Consider the following 21,979-nt stretch of genomic DNA (forward strand, 5'->3'; position numbering starts at 1 on the left):
AGAAAATTTGGTATGTCCATGAACTCTTACCAAGATTTATAGCTGCACCATGGAAAGATATCTATTGGATGCACCATGACTTGGTACAGCAAATGTGCTGCCAAGGACCACAAGAAGACAACCCAGTCCATCCCACGTGCCAACCTTCCATCCATTGATTCCATTTATACTTCTTGCTGCTTCAGGAAGGCAGCTAACATAAGCAAAGATCCCTCGCACCCTGGTTTATAATTTTTTCTGAACGCTTCTATTTTTTTTTTTTTTTCTTTTTTCTTTGTCGAGGGGCACCGTTGGTTCGTCCCCCGGAGAGGTGTAGCGCTGCTGGAAAGTCCCTCCCCTCCAAGGGCTGGTGCCTCTTCCCCAGAGAGACCGGGGGGGATTTATATTTTTTTTTTTTTTTTTTTTTTTTTTTTTTTTCCGCTGCAGGAGAGTCCCTCCCCTCCAAGGGCCAGTGCCTCTTCCCCAGAGAGACCGGGGGGGATTTATTTTTTTTTTTTTCTTTTTTTTTCTTTTTTTTTTTTTTTGCTTTTTTTTTTATTTAACACCCACACTACTGCCTAACTGCAGTAGTGCTTATTTTTTTCCCCAGCACCCATGGTGTGTGTGTGCGCAGGTGTGTCTGAACGCTTCTATGGGCAGAAGATACAAAAGTTTAAACACACGTCCCAACAGATTCAAGAAAAGCTTCATCCCCACTGTTATTAAACTTCTGAAATTTTAAATGTAATGCTCATTGTGCACCTTCCCTGCAGTAGTAATAGTCTTTGCTCTGTTGTATCACCCTAACTTTTGTATGGTATGACCTACCTGCGCTGTACTCAAAACAAAACTTCTCACTGTAGCTGAGCACAAGTGACAATGATACATCAAATCAACCTATAGATCGACTACCCGGTGACCGTTCGAAACGGGTTAACGGTCTCCCGGTCAATGTTCGGGTAAAGCTTCCCAGTGATTGAAAGGTTCGAGACGATTCTCCGCCTTCCGGCGACCATTAGTGATTGGGCGGGGCGAGGCTAGGCGGATCCTCCCAGCGTCCGTTAGTGATTGGGCGGAGCGAGGCTGGGCGGATCCTCCCTGCGACTGTTAGTGATTGGGCGAGGCGAGGCTGGGCGGATCCTCCCTGCGACTGTTAGTGATTGGGCGGGGCGAAGCTGGGCGGATCCTCCCAGCGTCCGTTAGTGATTGGGCGGGGCGAGGCTGGGCGGATCCTCCCGGCGATCGTTAGGGGGCGGGGCCTCCTAATGAATGAACGACTTAACGCTGTGGCCGTCCGTACGTTGGTGTTTGAACTCGCGCATGCGTATTACTGGTGACCCAGCGAGGAAAGCGCGCGGATTTTGGTTCCTTCATTTACTTCAGCTGCAGGCAAACGGAGGGAGAATACAGCAATCACAAACAAAGGGACGGTGGTTTTGGCGCGTATTATTCCCAGGTAAGATGAAGCGATCAAGCAAGCGTGGTCATATAGTAGGCAGCTTAGTGTGGACAGGGGAGTTTTGTTCCCAGGGAGTGAGGACTGTTGTTCCCAAAATACCGCGAAGTGACCTGGAGAAGTAGCAAGAGATTCTCGAACTAGTTCGTTTCTCATATGTGTGTTGTCAGGTGGCTTCTTGTGTAACTTAGATCATGCTTCAGGAACTTTGAAATGTTTGTGGACCGTTCACATTTTTCACATCGGCAACTTCCCTGTCATGAAGCAGAAACAGCGATTTATCTTATCACAAGTTCAGATTGGTCTTGAACCCTGGTGTTGCTGTCAAAGAATGTGCAAATTCTGCTTTCAGTTAAACCCCTATATTAAAACTGATCAGGGTTTTTCAAAAAAAAAATATTCTTTCAAGGGATGTGAGTGTCATTGGCTGTGTCAGCAATTATTACCCAATCTGAATTTGCGTGGTTAGGTTCATTGGCCATGCTAAATTGCCCATGGTGTTCAGGAATGTGCAGAGTAGGTGCATTAGTCATGGCTAAATATACGATAGTAGGGGAAATGGTCGAGGTGGGTTACTCTTCAGAGGTTCGGTGTGGACTTGTTGGGCCGAAGGACCTGTTCCCACGCTGTAGGGATTCTAATTCTAATCTAATTCTACCCATTCCTAATTGCCTTGCTGAAGATGGTATTGAGTGGTCTTGAATTGCTTCAGTCCTTGGGTTGTTGTAACATTCAGCACTGTTAGGAATGGTGTTGCAGAATTTTAATTCAGCAAAATTGATGAAAGTGACATATTTCCAAGTCTTGGGGAGAAACTTGCAGCTGGTGTTCCCATGGGTCTGTAAGCTTTATTAGAGATTGAGTTTTGGAAGTTGAAATAGGCTATATAGGTAATTCTTGAGAACACAGTAGCAATCATACCAACACCCACAACCAGAGCTGCATCAGGACACTATTTAAATGGGCCAAACACCCCTTGTCAATGCTGTTATCATCACTGAATTCCCCCACTAAATCCTGTGGGTTATCATTGCCCAGAAACTCAACTGGACTTGCCACATAAACAAATGGCCACAAGAGCAGGTCACCTCCTGACTCCCCAGAGCCTGTACCCAATCTACAATCTCACATTTTCTAAATTCTAGTTAGGTATCTTCCGCCTAGGAGCACTTCAACCCCAGGGCATCAACGTGGACTTCAACAGTTTCCTCATTTCCGCTTCCCCCACCTCACCCCAGTTCCAAACTTCCAGCTCAGCGCTGTCCCCATGACTTGTCCTACCTGCTTATCATCTTTTCCACCTATCCACTCCACCTCTGCCCTGAAGCTGTTCAACCATGTCCTGAAACAAATTCGCTACCACAGCCATTATTTGCTTCCTCAGTGCCTGCCTCCGTAACCAACTCATCCCACACAGACTCCGGACCACCTTTAAACCAGCAGATTAGTCTAACCTGTTAACCTGCCCTTCTTCCCAGGCATGAGTACAGCAAGCCTTCTTTGAACTGCTTCTGAAACAATTAACTTTTTTTTCCAAACAAGTAGGTCATGACACCGTACTCTAGATGTGGTCTCATCAGTGCCCTATACAGCTGCAGTAAAGCTTTTCTTTTATATTCCTTTCTCCTTACAATATAAGTGAAGAAAATAGAAGCATGTTGCTTTCCATAGTTCCAGAACATCTTGTATGTTTCTGGAATATGGGAAAAAGTAGTGGAAGTAGGCAATTCAACCCTTCGAGCCTGTTCAGACACTTAACATTATCATGGTTCATCATATCCTGGTCTCAGTTCCACTTTCCTACAAGCAAATTGCAGACTAAGAGCTCTATTAAACAGCAGTGCCACCATGGAGATGGTGTCAGCAACATCCTTTTGATGCTTAGGAACATGGATAGTCCAATGCGCACAAGTGAAAGAGGTTGGGGAGATAATTTGCCGCGAGGGGATAGGATAGAGGAGTGGAGCAGCATGATTGGCAGCAAGGGCAGGAGCATGGCTGTCACTGGAGTCCTTTTGTGTTTCACCAGATCCCTGTGTAATCCATGATGCCAAGGTCCCTTACTCAGGCACTTGATGTTCTTGGATTAGGGACTCCACATGGGGGCTTACTTGTCATGCTTCTGGATGGCAGAACCCTCACCCATCACTGGGTTGATAATTGGGGTGGGTGATGGGGGTCATTTAACAGACTACAGGTCATAGACTTAATCAAGGTGGAGGTAAGAGATTGGTGAGGGTCATCCCTTGAGTAAATGTTTTCTCTGCCCTCAAATTTTGTCAGGGAAAATACATTAAACTCAACCTTATCAAAACCATGTGCAGCATTTATGCGCCGCTCTTGAAGACAAAGGAATCAATGGATTAAAAAAGTTCTGTAGAGAAGAAATATGTGCAGAACACCAGGAGTAGAGAGAAGGAATGAGATAGGAAAGGAAGAATGGGGAGGTGGATAATGGACAGAGAATCTGCTTGGAAAGCAGGATGATGGAAGGGACATTAGGATCATAGCACATAGGTCTGCCATTTGGCTCATTATACCAGCTCCAGCATTTGATTAGATCACAGCTCATCTTACTGTAACCTTCTCTTCCTCTTGCTTGTGCTCATTCTCACATGTGCTCTCTCCCTCTCCTCCTACGTCCACCCTTTCTCCCTCACTGTTCATCACTCCAAACTTTCCAATTAGGTGTCCATAAGACTATAAGATATGGGAGCAGAATTAGACAATTCCGCCTAAGGAGTCTGCTCTGCCATTCAATCGTGGCTATTATGTTTCTCCTGCCTTCTCCCCATAACTCTTGATCTCCTTACCAATAAGTAATCTCTCCAGCTCTGTCTTGCATACTCCCAACGACTTGGCCTCCACAGCCCTCTGCGTCAATGGATTTCACAGACTAACCACTCTCTAGCTGAAGTTCCTCTTCATCTCAGTTTTCTGTTTGGGGTGGCAGAGTGGCTCAGTGGTTAGCACTGCTGCCTCACAGCGACAGGGACCCGGGTTTGATTCCTGCCTCCGGGTGACTGTGCAAACTCCACAGAGACAGAGAAATTCTCTCCGTGTCTCCGTGGATTTCCTCTGGGTGCTTGGTTTTCTCCTACAATCCAAAGATGTGCAGGTCAGGTGAATTGGCCATAATAAATTGCCCATAGTGTTAGAGTAGCAGAAGCCAGGGGTAAATGTAGGGGAATGGGTCGGAGTGGGTTACTCTTAGGAGGGTCGGTGCGGACTTATTGGGCCAAAGGGCCTATTTCCATACTGTAGCGAATCTACTCTAAAGTGTTGTCTCTTCACTCTGAGGCTGTTGTTATGGACCTGGCCAGATCCCCTGGAAACATTTCAGGGAAATAGCCCAGACCCAAACTTTGCTAGTTGTTTTCAGCAGGTGTAATGCGGTATTCCAGAAGTGATGCAGCTGGTCAAAGCACTTAGTTTTAAACAAAACAGAATTCATTTGGTAATTTTGTAAATAAAACACAAAAAATAGAGAACAGAATACTGAATAATGTAACTGATCCAAAAACCTAACAGACTATCACCACTTAATGGTTCTGTTCCAAATACTTGCAATAATCCCTATAAACACTCCTTGGCACGAAAGGTAAAATCAAACACAGGGTCTTACAGGAGAAATAGAGAGAAAGAAGGATCAGCCTGGACCTGCTTGTTTGGGTCCAGCAGCTTCAAAACTGCCTGACTGCTTTCAATGAATAGCCAGACCAAACCAAACCAGAGGAAAGCTGAGCTGGGAGAACTGGTCCCTCCCCTTTCATTGTACAAGTGTTTCTTTTAAAACTTGAAAGCCTTTTGTCTGAGGCAGGGTCTGTTAACTATAATCAAATTGGCTCTAAAACCCTTCAAACTGAGACTTTTTGGAGTCTGTGTCTTTTATGATCTCTCTTGGGGGGGAAAAATGCTAAGGACAACAACCTTGTTAAAGAATAAGCATCATTACACGCTGCCCTTCGGTCCTAGGCTTTTCTGCCAGTGGAAACATCTCCGCATCCACTCTATTCTGTAAGTTTCAATGAGATTCCACCTTCTGCCAGTTAGCCAATCCTTTATCCATTCTTGATGAAGGGCGTATGTCTGAAATGTTGATTCTCCTACTGCTCCGTTGCTGCCTGATCTGCTGGACTTTTCTAGCACCACACTCTCAAATCCTTTATCCTGCCCCTAACACCATTGGCTGTAATTTAACAGCCTCCCGTGTGGTACCTTATCAAAGGCTTTCTGGAAGTCCAACTAGATCACAATAACTAGCTCTCCTTTGTCTAACTTGCTTGTTAATTCCTCAAAGAATTCTAATAAATCTGTCAGGCATGACCTTCCCTTGATTAAGCAGTGCTGTCCTTGCATTATTTTACAATGCACTTCCAAATATTCTGCAATCTCATCCTTAATAATGGACTCAAGCCTTACTAAGGACAGAGGTCAAGCTCATCAGCCTACAGCTTCCTGTCTTCTGCCTCCCATCTTAAACAGGTTTGTTACAATAGCCATTTTCCAGTTCTCTAGGATCATCCCTGATTCATTGATTTCTGACCAAATCAGTCTAACTCTGCTTTGAACATACTCAACAAACCGACCGTCTCTTTTCGTATGACAATTCCAAGATTTAATAGCCTTTTGAGTGAAGAAATTCCAAGCTATCTCTATCTTGAGGGAAGCACTTTTGTTTTTAAAGCCTGCTGTGTGGTTCTAGATTCCCCCATGCAAGGCAGCATCCCTTCATCTGTCCTGTCAAGTTCTGTCTGGATCTTGTGTTTTTTAGCTAGGTCATCTCTCATTCTTTCAAACTCCAATGATTAGAGGCCATGTTTTCTTTATAAAACACCCTTTTCATTCTGAGAATCTGCTCTTGGAACTGTTTCTAATGCAGGTATCTCTCATTAAGGAGATGAATACTGTACGATGATGTATCCTTTTCAATACATTGTACAGCTGGATCAATGTTTCCTCACTTCATTTCCCTTGCCATAGAAGCCAACATTCCATTTATTTTCCTAATCACTTGGTATAATTGAATGTTAAGACTTTGTGATTCATGTACAAAAACAGCAAGATTCTTCCATGTCATGGAATTCAGCAGCCTCTCCACTTTGAATAATCTGCTTTCTCATTCTTCCTGCTGAAGTGGCAACCTTATGTATCTACATTATGTTCCATCTGCTAAATTGTTGCTCTCCCACTTAACCTATCTATAAACCCTTTTCAGATCCTATCCTCCTCACAACTTTCTGTTCTTTACAATATCCAATACAGTTGGGAAAAAAATTGAAGCAGTCCCAGTACTGATCCCTGTTGCATTCCACAATTTGCAAAAGTTAAAAAATGAAACTTTTACCCTGACTCTGTTTCCAATCAGGTAACCAGTTCTGCATTCATACTAGTAAACCATCCCAACACCATGAGTTCTGTGTTGTACAGTAATCTTTATGCAATATATTATTGAATAGCTTTTGGAAATCCAAATCCACACTAGTGGTTTACCTTTAAACTTTCTGCATAATACATTCTTAAAAAAACACTTGTTAGTCTCCTTCCAGTCACTAGGAGACAGGGAGGACTGCAGATGCTGGAGAGTCAGTGTGACATTGGAAAAACACAGCAGGTTAGGCAGCATCTGGGAAGCACAAGAATCAATGTTTCAGGCATAAGTCCGTCATCAGGAATGTGGAGGAGGAAGGAGTCTGACAGATAAATAGGGGTGTGGGGGTAGAGCTTAAAGGGAAGGTAGCTGGGAAGGTGATTAGTGGTTGCAGATGGGAGGTAATTGCGCTGGGGAGTGGATAGGTGGTAAGGAAGATGGGCGAGTAGGACAAGTCGAGAGGGCGGTGCCGAGTTAGGGTTGGATCTGGAATGAGCTGAGGGGGAGGGAATCTTTAGAAACTGAAGTAGTCTATGTTGATGCTGTGGGTTGGTGGGGAGGATGGACCTAACGATGGGTCCTGCAGATGATGTGGTGTTCTTCCTCGTGGTTGCGGATAGGTTTGACTTGGCAGTGCAAGAGGCCCAGGACTTTCATGCCCTTGGAGAAATGGGAGGGGAAGTTAAAGCATTTAGCCACAAGGTGATAGGTTTGTTTGGTGTGTGCATCCCAGAGATGTTCCCAGAACTACCCTGTAAGTTGTTCTGTCTCCCTGATGTAGAGGAGACCACATTGAGTGCAACGGATGCAGTGGATGAAAATCTCCGCCGATTTTGAAATGATCCTTTAGGGATGGGACTGAGGTGAGGTGGGTGGTTTGGGCTCAGGTTTTCGTATACAACACATTATCCTCCACCATTTCCGCCAACTTCAGTCGGACCCCACTAGCAAAGATATATTTCCCACTCCACCTCTATCTGCCTTCTACAGATACCATTCCCCCTTGAGACTCCATCGTTAGGTCCATCCTCCCCACCAACCCACCCTCCACACCCAGCGCCTTCCCTTATCACCGCAAGAGGTGAAAATCTGCATCCTTATCTCTATCCAAGGCCCTAAAGGATCATTTCAAATCTGGCAGAGGTTTTCCTGCACATCCACCAATCTCATCTGCTGTGTCCATTGCTCTTGATGTTGTCTCCTCTACATCAGGGAGATAATGCCAACTCGCAGAGTGGCTCAGGGAACATCTCTGGGACGCATGCATCAAACAACCCCATCGCTCTGTAGCCAACCACTTTAACTCTCTCTCCCACTTTCCCAAGGAAATGAAGCCCTGCCGCCTCCACCGCCAAATCAAAGCCACCCGCCAACTGGAGGAAGAACACTCATCTTCCATCTTGGAAGTCTACAACCACACTGCATCAACATCGACTCCATCAGTTTTCAAATCTCTCCTTCCCCTGCCTCAGCCCAGATCCAATCCTCCAACTTGGCGCAACCTTCTTGACCTGTCCATCTTCCTGCCCACTGACCTATCACAATTACCTCCCACCTGCATCTACCTATTGCTTTCCATCTACCTTCCCTGCAGCCCCACCCTCACTCTTCTATTTATCTTTCAGCCGCCTTCCCCCTCTGCATTCCTGACGAAGGGCTTATGCCCAAAACGTCGACTTTCCTACTCCTTGAATGCTGCCTGACCTGTTGTGCTTTTCCAGCGCCACACTTTTCGATTCCTTCCAGTAATTGATGAAGTACTGGAAAGAACCTTGATTCCATCAAGTGTTAACTGATTACCCATAATTGCAAAGTTTGTTTCACCAAAAATATTCAGTCTTTGAACTTCGCAAAGGACTTCATCTTGTGTAGATGCAGCAGCTCAATTTGAGATTGATTGTGAATGTATCATCATTCAACATGAAAGCAATATTTGACTGACAGACACCAAGGAGCTTGTCTATTACATTCAGGTTATAAGAACAGAAGTAGGCTACTTGGTATTTTGCTCTGCTTTGCCATTCCATGAGATTATAGCTGATTTGAATCCTCAACTCTGCTTTCCTGCCTTATCCCCATAATTTTTGACTTTACTGATTAAGTCTGTCTATCTCAGCCTTGAATGTGTTCAATGAATAGCTATGGCAGCCTTCTGCAGTAACAAATTCCACAGATTAACTACCCTCTGAGAGAAGAAAGATATATCTCTAACTCCTCCAGTGGTCCCCAGCATTATAGATACCAGTCTTCAGCCAATTTGATTCACTCCATGTCATATTAATAAACCGTTGGAGGCACAGGATACTGCAAACTATGTGGGCCCTGACAACATTCTGGCAATAGTACTGAAGTTACCACTTGCCTTGCCAAGCTGCTTCAGTACAGTTATGACAATGGCATCTATCTGACAATGTGGAAAACTGCCGAGGTAAAGCCTTTGCCTAAAATGCAGGATATACCCAACCTGACAGGTCATGGGCTAAGAATACTTTGGTGAGTAATTCATAAAACCTGTCCACCATCTGCAAGTTAGGAGTGTGAAAGAATATTCCCTTCTTGTCTGAATGGGTGTAGCTTCAACAATACTCTAGCTTGACACCATTCAGAGCAAAACAGCACACTTGACTGGTACCATATCCATAGGCATCCACTCCCACTATCACTGAAATTCAGTGCACATTGCTAATACGATTTACAAGATGCGCAGCAGAAATTCACCAAAGTCCTTAGCATCTGCCAAACCCACAAACACTTTGCTCTAGAAGGACAAAAACAGCAGATAAATAGGAACACAAGGGTGGACGCTGGGAAGTTGTTTCCGTCATGCGGGGAGACTAGGACCCACGGGCATAGCATTAAAACTAGAGGGGGTCAATTTAGAATGGAAATGAAGAGACATTTCTTCAGCCAGAGAGTGGTGGGCCTGTGGAATTCATTGCCACAGAGCGTAGTGGAGGCTGGGATCTTGGGTGTTTTCAAGGCAGAGATTGATAAATTCTTGATCTTGCAAGGAATTAAGGGCTGGAGGGAGAGTGCAGGTAAGTGGAATTGAAACGCCCATCAACAATGATTAAATGGCAGAGTGAACCCGATGGGCTGAATGGCCTTGCTTCCACTCCTATGTCTTATGGTCTAACACCATCCCCTGCAAGTTCCTCTCTGAGCCACTTGTTATGCAAACTTGGAAATATATTGTTGTTACTTTGCTGTCACTGGGTCAAAAGCCTTGAATTCCCTTCCGAACGGCAATGTGTGTCTCTACAGCATGTTCAAGAAGGTAGCTCACCACCACTCGGGCAACTAAGGACAGGCAATAAAGAACGCTGGCCAGACAGCAATGTCCACATTCCACGAGTTAAAACATTAAAGAAAAGCTTTATTAACTGCTCTTGCAACCAGTTATTTTATCTTTAATGATTTATGCAGATGTGTACTATGTTATGCTCTTTTGTAATAAATATCTATTTTCTGTCATAGTCTATTTCTTTAGATGCTGAAGTGTATTGTGCATAATGTCGAAACGTGACCTCTTTTTGCAGTCTGTGTGTAATGAATGTTTGGAGGACTTCCTGAATTTTATTCAGCTTCATGTAAGTAATGCATGTTTGAAATAATTTTTTGAATAATACACTTGAATAACTAAATAAACAAGCATAATTAATACTGTAAGTTGTAACCTATGGTTATTAGAATCATAAGGCGAAGGATCATTCATGACCCAGCTCTTCGATTAGGAAGATACTCATTGCTGAAGCATTGACTGGAGTTCCACACTATTAACAGAGAGAAGTCCAGATGCAGCTGATTCATCAGACTTGCCTGCATAGTACAAATGCCCATTGGGTGTTTACCAGATGACTGAAACCTTCCAAAAATGTCCCCTATTTCGAGTTAGTGTTGGAGATTTTGGAGGCCTTTGATTCATTACCCAATAATTAGCCAGTAAATTATGGATGGATTTCAAATCTGATCCAAATGCCTCTAACTACAATTGATACCTCACTCATTACCTCACTCATCACTAGCCCTCCATCGGCATGATGTGGAGGTGCTGGTGTTGAACTCGGGTGGACAAAGTCACAGGTCATACAACAAAGTCAGAAAACACAAGCTTTCAGAATGCTGTTATTTCATCAAGTGAAGGAGCATCTGATGAAGGAGCAGCACTCAGCTTGTGATTTCAAATAAACCTGTTGGACTGTAACTTGGGATTGTGTGACCTCCATGGACAGTTGACCCACTTTTGACAAGATCAACACTGACACTCCCTATTGCCCCACACAACCTGGCCTACTCCATCTCTTCATCCATTAACCTTACACCATGCACTTTCCTTACGCATGTATCTTCTCAGTCGCTATCGAGATGGTTTTCGGCCTTTTCTCTATGCAATGCAGCAGCTACTATGTGATACTTGTGGTTCAATGCTGAACAACTGTGCTGCACTCAGTATGGATTGCTGAACTGCATTGTGCTGCATTGGCTGGGAAAGTTCCTGGCCTGAAAGTTTGACCAGGAAAACTTTTCTCTTAAGGTAAAAGTTGGCAAACTTTTCCTGGGGTAACAACTAGAGATTCTGACCTGAATCAGAAGATTCAGACCCAAATCTGCACCACTTGCCATATGCATCTCACCTACCTAATCTTGCTCTGCTTCAAATATTTATTAATTTTTGCCATTAAAGATTGTAGCTGTTTCAATTCCAATAGGTGTGGTTTGTTTCAAAACTGTCATAAGGGGCAGCAGGGTGTCTTAGTGGTTAGCACTGCTGCCTCACAGTGCCAGGGACTCTTGTTCGATTTCAGCCTTGGGTGATTGTCTGTGTGGAGTTTGCACGTTCTCCCTGTGTCTCCGTGGGTTTCCTCTGAGTGGTCTGGTTTTCTCCCACAATCCAAATATATGCAGGTTAGGTAAATTAGCTTTGCTATGTTACCCATAGTATTCAGGGATGTGTAGGTTAGGTGAATTAGTCAGGAGTAAATGTAGAGTAATAGGATGGGGAATGGGTTTGGATGGGGTATGCTTGAGGGTTGGTATGGCCTTGTTGGGCTGAAGGGCCTGTTTCCACCCTGTAGGGATTCTATGATCATAAATTTGATGGGACTTAAGAATAGAAAATGTCACAAGACCGGAAAAAACTGCAATCTATCTGATCCTCATCTGGGTTCTGAATTGTTAACTCTGTCTCTGCCCACAACTGCTGCTAGATTTTTTTCTAGCAATTTCTTTTTATTTTAATTTCAGGTTTTCATCATTTGAAGTATTTAGCTTTTTTATATTACTGCTTCTCTGATGTTTGTTGTTATAAGTTTGAACAAAACCTTATTTCTGTGGAACTTCAGATAAAATCTGAGCACTCTAGTGTAGAATGAATTGTCTCTTGCTTTTTCCCTATAGTCCTTCAAATGTTTTACGCAATCTCCTTTTAAAACTTATTATTTAATCTGACTCCACCACTCTCTGTGGCAATGCATTCCACTGCATGATTACTTTTTGTCATGTGGCCTCTTCCCATTTTGATAAGTTTATGTTGTACTTTAGAAATTCTTTCTAATCAGTCATGACCAACATTTCATGAGTCACGTTTTCAGTATGGTACCAGTTAAGGGATGATTTAGATAATGCAATTATTTTCCCAATGCAAAAAAAAACACTTTTACTGTTGCCATCTTTTAGTCAGTAGGCTTAGTTGTAACTGTTTTGGCGGGCCAGACGACACCTTTAATTCTGCTACCATGACACAGAAGGATTCAAAAAGCGGAAGCTCTTTGGAAACGTTTTGCCAAATTGATTTGACTTCAGGGGTATGAGGAAAAACTTAAGAAGCATCCATTTAAAGGTAGACTTATGGTAGAAATCTTGAACAAAATTCCAATAGGTTCAAGCTCCTAAAAGGAACACTTCAGACTAATATTATGATTTTTTTTCCTTTCACAGTGCCAAACATGTGAAATGAACCTGTGTGTAAACGGTTGGAGATAGAATCCCAGGATTGGCTGGGTGTTTGAGTGAATGAAAGAGGATGGATTTAATTGCCTTCCTTATTTCTAGTGCTTGATTTACAACAGATTTAATCCCCACTTTTATCACATTTCTGAACTGACCTCATATATTAGAGTTGATCTTTCTCTGCAGCTGTAACACTTATGCATTCTGTTCGATTAATCTTACTCACTCATGTAAGGTATAATTTGTTTGGTTACCATGCAAAATCATACTTTCCAATGTATCTCAGTATATATGACAATAAATCAAATCATATCTTTTCTTACTTGATTTGAAAGGCAGACCCATACTGCTAAATTTCTACAATCCCAGCTGACAGAATTGCTTAATTGGATTTTATGCTCACACTGTATTTGTGAATGGAAGATTGCTTTGCTTGCCATGTTGAGGAACTCCTGCAATCTACCACATGGTACTGAGAAAGGAAAGAAGTTAATCCAGCTCTAAAATGAAATATCTAGAGATTAAAGCTTTGAGTGAAGTCAGCGTTTTATGGCAAATTTACTCATTCAATAGCTGGATTTATGTAATTTGGATTTATCTACCCTGAGAACATTTACGACTTTATCAGGCAAACTAGTCCTCTTCGTAGGATATGTGGAACAATCCATCTTCCGCAACTACACTGGCCCCACCCCCCACCTTTTCCTCCGCTACATCGATGACTGTATTGGCGCCACCTCGTGCTCCCACGAGGAGGTTGAACAGTTCATCCACTTCACCAACACCTTCCACCCCGACCTCAAATTCACCTGGACAGTCTCAGATTCCTCCCTCCCCTTTCTCGACCTTTCTATTTCTATCTCAGGCGACCGAATCAACACGGACATCTACTACAAACCGACCGACTCCCACAGCTACCTGGACTACACCTCCTCCCATCCTGCCCCCTGTAAAAACGCCATCCCATTCTCCCAATTCCTTCGACTCCGCCGCATCTGCTCCCAGGAGGACCAGTTCCAAAAACGCACAACCCAGATGGCCTCCTTCTTCAAGGACCGCAATTCCCCCCCCGACGTGGTCGACGATGCCCTCCACCGCATCTCTTCCACTTCCCGCTCCTCCGCCCTTGAACCCCGCCCCTCCAACCGCCACCAGGACAGAACCCCACTGGTCCTCACCTACCACCCCACCAATCACCATGTACAGCGCATCATCCGCCGTCATTTCCGCTACCTCCAAACGGACCCCACCACCAAGGATATATTTCCCTCCCCTCCCCTATCAGCATTCCGTAAAGACCACTCCCTCCGTGACTCCGTCGTCAGATCCACACCCCCCACCAACCCAACCTCCACTCCCGGCACCTTCCCCTGCAACTGCAGGAAATGCAAGACTTGCGCCCACACCTCCCTCCAAGGCCCCAAATGAAACTTCCATATCCGCCACAGATTCACCTGCACCTCCACACACATCATCTATTGCATCCTCTGCACCCGATGTGGCCTCCTCTATATTGGGGAGACAGGTCAGCTACTTGCGGAGCGTTTCAGAGAACACCTCTGGGACACCCGGACCAACCAACCCAACCACCCTGTAGCTCAACACTTCAATTCCCCCTCCCACTCCACCAAGGATATGCAGGTCTTTGGACTCCTCCATCGTCAGACCACAACAAAACGACGGTTGGAGGAAGAACGCCTCATCTTCCGCCTAGGAACCCTCCAACCACAAGGGATGAACTCTGATTTCACCAGTTTCCTCATTTCTCCTCCCCCCACCCTGTCTCAGTCAAATCCATCGAATTCAGCACCGCCTTCCTAACCTGCAATCTTCTTCCCGACCTCTCCGCCCCCACCCCAGTCTGACCTATCACCCTCACCTTGACCTCTTTCCACCTATCTCATTTCCGACGCCCCTCCCCCAAGTCCCTCCTCCCTACCTTTTATCTTGGCCTGCTGGACAAACTTTCCTGATTCCTGAAGAAGGGCTTATGCCCGAAACGTCGATTCTCCTGTTCCCTGGATGCTGCCTGATCTGCTGCGCTTTTCCAGCAACACATTTCCAGCTCTGATCTCCAGCATCTGCAGACCTCACTTTCTCCTCAAACTAACTTTAACTTGTGTGGGCTTCATACTTTGTTTTCTGAATCTTACTCATGATCATGTGATTTCAGGTGAATTGGTAGATCGAAGAGAAATATTTGATTTTTAGTTTAATTTTTCTGTCTTTAGAAAAATACTTCGGATCCATTTGATTTGACTGAAGTGTTGCAGGAGTTCCCACGGAAGCAAAGAGAAGCATTATGGGAGCATCTGAAGAAACTTCTAACTGATGTTCTATTAGACAACCCAGTGGAGAATTGGGCCCAGCATGAAGACAGTGATGATGAAATGGAGGTGGAGGGTGCTTTGAATATGGTAAGGAGATATGTGCAATACTGTTTGCATTTATATTAGGAAATTTTATGTAAATGTTTACATAATCTTTAGTTATGTAGAATGAAAAAAAACTTTATTTCAGCTTAATTATGAAACATTGCTGTGAGTTGCCAGAAGTTTCTCTCTGAAACTCGTCCGATTTTAGGGAGGATAATAGATTAGGTTAGATTACTTAGTGTGGAAACAGGCCCTTTGGCCCAACAAGTCCACACCGACCCGCCGAAGCATACCCACCCAGACCCATTCGCCTACATTTACCCCTGCACCTAACACTACGGACAATTTAGCATGGACAATTCACCTAACCTGCACATTTTGTGGACTGGGGAGGAAACCGGAGTGTCTGGAGGAAACCCACGCAGACACGGGGAGAATGTGCAAACTCCACACAGTCAGTCGCCTGAGGCGGGAAATGAATCTGGGTCTCTGGCGCTGTGAGGTAGCAGTGCTAACCACTGTGCCACCGTGCCGCCCACGATATTCCTGGGAATACATCTAGGAAAGTTATTTGGGTTGAACTGAGAAGTAAGAAAGGATTGATTACCTTGTTGGGATTGTATTATAGACCCCCTAAATCAGCAGGAAATTGAAAAACAAATTTGGAAGGAGTTTATAAGGTGGTAATGGTAAGGGATTTTAACTTTCCAAACAATGTTAAGGGTTAAATGGAGACACATTTGTTAATTATGGACAACAAAATCTTCTGACTCAGTACATGGATGTACCTACTAGAGAAGGTGCAAAACTTGATGTACTCTTGGGAAACAAGTCAGGACAGGTGACTGAGGTGTCAGTGGGGGAGCACTTTGGGGCCAGTGACCATAATTCTATTAGCTTTCAAAAAGTGCTGGAAAAGAATAGACCAGATCTAAAGGTTGAAGTTCTAAATTGGAGGAAGGCTAATTTTGACAGTATTAGGGAAGATCTTTCAAATGCTAATTAGGGGTAGATAGGAAGCCTTCAAAAATGAGATAACGAGAGTCCAGAGACAGTATATTCCTATTAGGGTGAAAGGAAAGTCTGGAAGGTGTAGGGAATGCTGGATGACTAGAGTAATTGAGGTTTTGGTTAAGAAAAACCAGGAAGTATATGACCAGTATAGACAGGAGAGATCAAGTAAATCCTTAGAGTATAAAGGCAGTAGGAATATGCTTAAGAGGGACATAAGGAAGGCAAAAAGGAGACATGAGATAGCTTTGGCAAATAGGGTGAAGGAGAATCCAAAGTGTTTTTATAAATGCATTAAGGACAAAAGAGTAATCAGGGAGATAATAGGGCCCCTCAAAGATCAGCAGTGGAGCCGCAGGAGATGGGGAAGATACTAAAGACATTTTTTGCATCCGTGTTTACTGTGGCGAAGGACATGGGAGGTATAGAATGTGGGGGGGGAAATAGATGGTGACATCTTGAAAAATGCCCATATTACATAGGAGGAAGTGCTGGATGTCATTAAACACAAGTCTCCAGATCTGATCAGGTATACCCTAGAACTCTGTGGGAAGCTAGGGCAGTGATTGCTGGCCCATTCGCTGAGATATTTGCATCGTCGATAATCACACGTGAGGTGCCGGAAGACTGGAGGTTGGCAAACGTGGTGCCCATATTTAAGAAAGGTAGTAAGAAATAGCCAAGGAACTATAGACTGGTGAGCCTGACATCGGCGGTGGGCATGTTGTTGGTAGGAATGCTGAGGGACAGGATCTGTGTGTAATTGGAAAGGCAAGGACTGATTAGGGAAAGTCAGCATGGCTTTGTGCTTGAGAAGTAATGTCTCACTAACTTGATTGAGTTTTTTTGAAAAGTAAGAAAAAGGATTGATGAGGGCAGAGCAGTGGAGTGACCTATCTGGACTTCAGTAAGGCATTCGACAAGGTTCCCATGGGAGACTGGTTAGCAAGGTTAGAACTCATGGAATACAGGGAGAACTAGCCATTTGAAGACAGAACTGGCTCAAACATAGAAGACAGAGGCTGGTGGTGGAGGGTTGCTTTTCAGATTGGAGACCTGTGACCAGTGATGTATCACAAGGATTGATGCTGAGTCCACTACTTTTTGCCATTTATATAAATAATTTGGATGTGAAAATAGGAGGTATAGTTAGTAAGTTTGCAGATGACACCAAAATTGGAGATGTAGTGGACAGTGAAGAAGGTTACCTCAGATTACAAAGTAATCTTGATCAGATAGGTCAATGGGCTGAGGATTGGGAGATGGAGTTTAATTTAGATAAATGTGAGGTATTGCATTTTGGGAAAGTCAATCAGAGCGGGACTTGTACACTTAATGGTAAGGTCCTAGGGAGTGTTGCCGAACAAAGAGACCTTGGAATGCAGGTTCATAGCTCCTTGAAAGTAGAGTCACAGGGAGGCATTTGGTATGCTTTCCTTTATTGGTCAGAGCATTGAGTATTGGAGTTGGGAGGTCATGTTGCAACTGTACAGGTTGTTGGTTAGGCCACTTTTGGAATATTGCATGCAATTCTGGTCTCCTTCCTATTGGAAGGATATTGTGAAACTTGAAAGGGTTCAAAAAAGTGTCAATGTTTTTTAATTCATTCATGGGATGTGTGCAACGCTAGCCAGGCCAGAATCTCTTTCTCTGCGAACAGTTAAGAATCAACACATGAGTGTATGTCTGGATTCGCATGTAAGCAAGACCAGGTCAGGGCATCTGTTTCCTTTTGTAAATGGATTAATGAGCCAGATAGGTTTTTCTGACAAACAATAACAATTTCATGGTCATCATTAGACTTTTAGAACATAGAACAATACAGCACAGAACAGGCCCTTCAGCCCACAATGTTGTGCTGAACATTTGTCCTAGCTTATGCACCGACCCATGTACCTATCCAATTGCCGCTTAAAGGTCACCAATGATTCTGACTCTGCCACTCCCACAGGCAGTGCATTCCATGCCCCCACCACTCTCTGGGTAAAGAACCTACCCTAACATCCCCCCTATACCTTCCACCCTTCACCTTAAATTTATGTCCCCTTGTAACATTCTGTTGAACCCGGGGAAAAAGTCTCTGACTGTCTACTCTATTTATTCCCCTGAACCTACCGTTAACCCTGTATTCCGCATTCTTATTTGTCCTTCCAAAATGGACAATCTCACACTTGACAGGGTTGAACTCCATCTGCCATTCCTCAGCCCAGCTCTGCATCATATCTAAGCCCCTTTGCAGCCAACAACAGCCCTCCTCACTATCCACAACTCCACCAATCTTCGTATCGTCTGCAAATTTACTGACCCACCCTTCGACTCCCTCTTCCAAATCATTAATAAAAATTACAAATAGCAGAGGACCCAGAACTGATCCCTGCGAAACTCCACTTGTAACTGGGCTCCAGGCTGAATATTTACCATCTACCACCCACTCTCTGACTTCGACCGGTTAGCCAGTTCTCTATCCAACTGGCCAAACTTCCCACTATCCCATGCCTCCTGTCTTTCCGCATAAGCCTACCACGGGGAACCTTATCAAATGCCTTACTAAAATCCATGTACACTACATCCACTGCTCTACCCTCACCCACATGCTTGGTCACCTCCTCAAAGAATTCAATAAGACTTGTAAGGCAAGGCCTACCCTTCACAAATCCGTGCTGGCTGTCCCTAATCAAGCAGTGTCTTTCCAGATACTCATAAATCCTATCCCTCAGTACCCTTTCCATTACTTTGCCTACCACCGATGTAAGACTAACTGGCCTGTAATTCCCGGGGTTATCCCTATTCCCTTTTTTGAATAGGGGCACAACATTCGCCACTCTCCAGTCCCCTGGCACCACCCCCATTGACAGTGAAGACGAAAAGATCAATGCCAACGGTTCTGCAATTTCCTCTCCTGCTTCCCACATAATCCTAGGATATATCCCATCCGGCCCGGGGGACTTGTCTACCCTCAAGTTTTTCAAAATGCCCAACACATCTTTCTTCCTAACAAGTATCTTCTCTAGCTTACCAGTCCGTTTCATACTCTCCTCTTCAACAATACGGTCCCTCTCATTTGTAAATACTGAAGAAAAGTACTCATTCAAGACCTCTCCTATCTCCCACTACTGTCCTTGATCGGACCTACCCTCGTTCTCGTCATTCTCATATTTCTCACATACGCATAAAAGGCCTTGGGGTTATCCTTGATCCTACCCGCCAAAGATTTTTCTTGCCCTCTCTTAGCTCTCCTAATCCCTTTCTTCAACTCCCTCCTGGCTATCCTGTATCCCTCCAACGCTCTGTCTGAACCTTGTTTCCTCAACCTTATGTAAGCCTCCTTCCTCCTTACAAGACATTCAACCTCTCTCGTCAACCAAGGTTCCCTCCCACGACCATCTCTTTCCTGCCTGACAGGTACATACATATCAAGGACATGTCGTATCTGTTCCTTGAAAAAGTTGCACATTTCAGCGACATCCTTCCCTGACAGCCTGTGCTCCCAATTTATGCTCCTCAGATCCTGTCTTGCAGCGTCGTATTTACCCTTCCCCCAATTGTAAAACCTGCCCTGTTGCACGCACCTATCTTTCTCCATAACCAAGATGAAAGTCACAGAATTGTGGTCACCATCACCAAAATGCTCACCCACTAACAAGCCCATCACTTGTCCCGGTTCATTACCGAGTACCAAATCCAATATGGCCTCTCCCCTACATACTACATACTGAGTTAGAAAAGCTTCCTGGACACACTGCACAAACACCGCCCCATCCAATCTACTTGACCTAAAGAGCTTCCAATCAATATTTGAAAAGTTGAAATCACCCATGACTACTACCCTGTGGCTTCTGCATCTTTCCAAAATCTGTTTCCCAATCTGTTTCTCCACATCTCTGCTGCTATTGGGGGGCTTGTCGTAAACACCCAACAAGGTGACTGCTCCTTTCCTATTTCTGACTTCAGCCCATACTACCTCCAAAGGCAGATCCCCCTCGAACTGCCTTTCTGCAGCCGTTATACCATTTCTAATTAGCAATGCCACCCCCTCCCTCCTTTTTTACCACCCCCCCCCCCCCCCCCAATCTTACTGAAGCATCTGTAACCAGGAACCTCCAACAACTATTCCTGTCCCTCTTCTATCCACGTTTCCGTGATGGCCACAACATTGTAGTCCCAAGTACCGATCCACGCCTTAAGTTCACCCACCTTATTTCTGATACTCCTTGTGTTGAAGTATACACACTTGAGCCCATCTCTGTGTTTGCAAGTATTCCCTGTCAGTGCTACCTTCTCCACAGCCTCCCTACATTCTTGGACATCCTGAAAAACAGCTAACCTACTTGCTGGACTACAAGTCTGGATCCCATCCCCCCTGCCAAATTAGTTTAAATCTCCCCCCCCCCCCCCCCAAGAGTGCTAGCAAACCTACCTCCCACGATATTGGTGCCACGATCTGGTTCAGGTACAACCCGTCCTGCTTGTACAGGTCCCACCTTCCCCAGAATGCAGTCCAATTGTCCAAATACCTGAAGCCCTCCCTCCTACACTGTCCTTGCAGCCACGTGTTCAACTGCACTCTCTCCCTATTCCTTGCCTCACTGTCACGTGGCACCGGCAACAACCCAGAGATGACGACTCTGTCCGTCCTAGCTTTTAGCTTCCAGCCTAAATCCCTGAGCTCCTGAATGACCTCCCCACCCCTCTTCCTACCTATGTCGTTGGTGCCAATGTGCACCACGACCTTTGGCTGCATACCCTTCCCCTTAAGGATTCTGAAGACACTGTCTGAGACGTCTCGGACCCTGGCACCCGTGAGGCAACACACCATCTGAGAGTCTCGCCTTGCTACCTCTGCTCTCTGGCGTAACTATGTCCCTGCAGCTTAATTCCAGATTTTGAATTGAACTTCCACCAATGCCATAGCAGCATTCAAACTCTGGGTTCCCAGAGCATTATTCAGAATTGATATTCTAGTGATAATCCCAAGAGGTCATCACCTCATTTAAACTTCATGGGTTAAGACTGGAACTGAATGGACTGGACTGGAACTTGCTTTGGTGTGTATTTTATTTTGTTTTTTTTTTAAGACTTTTATTCTTTGGAAATATGGGGATGTTTAATTGTATCAAATACTACTGAAGTGAAAATTGTATTTCATCGTTGCTTTGTGAAAAGGAAAGTGAGACCTGTCCTGTTCTTTTCAGCAGAAAACTCTGTCTGTGATTGGTGGTGTAACTGAGGTGGTTGTGGCCTCCGTACATGTAATTGATAAGGATGATGTTTACAGTGACTTGCTGGAAATTGCTGTTATTTTGAATGGTAAGTGCTCTGTACCTTAATGTCACCATTGTTCAATGACAACTTAAAATGTGTACAGTAACTCATGTACAGTCCATCACAGTTGTCTTGAAAAATATTGAATTTCTTACATAAAACTGGGTAAACGTCATCTAATCTGTGCTCAGTTTTATTTTCTCGCCAAGGTAAGTAACAGAATATCAGATTAGGTTTAGTCTATTCATTTGTTATTTTGGGTAAAAAAGTTTAGGAGAAATGAGGGAATGTGTATGTTATGCAAACATTAATGAGGTTAGATGTTGGGGTTTCTTTCTGAGAGGATTTTGATCTTTCAACAGGTTGTGCAAATTGACAATGATAAATTGTAATAGTGTAGCATGTGGGGAAATTACAGTAACAGATGTTCCTCTATGACTCTATGTTGACTATTGGGTACGGCACTGATAGCTGCGACCTTGGTTGCTGACTGTTGGGAGGGACATTGAAAGAGATGAAGAAAAATTAATGCTCAGCTAGTTGAGGGGCGTGCTGAGAGAACTGAGACCAACAAAG

General features: G+C 44.3%; 1 protein-coding gene across 2 annotated transcripts in view; it reads left to right on the forward strand.

Moving 5' to 3' along the window:
- The first annotated feature begins 1,346 nt into the window (after positions 1-1,346).
- The window catches only part of ncapg2 (non-SMC condensin II complex, subunit G2), a 102,988-nt gene continuing 82,355 nt past the window's right edge, over positions 1,347-21,979 (forward strand). Inside the window, exons 1-4 of one of the 2 annotated variants that reach the window (XM_043690695.2) lie at positions 1,347-1,435; positions 10,284-10,396; positions 14,987-15,172; positions 21,334-21,448. In XM_043690695.2, coding sequence (XP_043546630.2) covers positions 10,319-10,396; positions 14,987-15,172; positions 21,334-21,448 — 379 coding nt within the window. In that variant the 5' untranslated portion in view covers positions 1,347-1,435; positions 10,284-10,318. The remainder of the gene's footprint in view (positions 1,436-10,283; positions 10,397-14,986; positions 15,173-21,333; positions 21,449-21,979) is intronic. The other variant, XM_043690696.2, reaches the window with a different exon arrangement.

Source organism: Chiloscyllium plagiosum, unplaced genomic scaffold (assembly GCF_037043375.1).
Source record: "Chiloscyllium plagiosum isolate Xiang-an unplaced genomic scaffold, Cpla_swu_hap1 HiC_scaffold_5, whole genome shotgun sequence".
NCBI classification, from domain to species: domain Eukaryota; kingdom Metazoa; phylum Chordata; class Chondrichthyes; order Orectolobiformes; family Hemiscylliidae; genus Chiloscyllium; species Chiloscyllium plagiosum.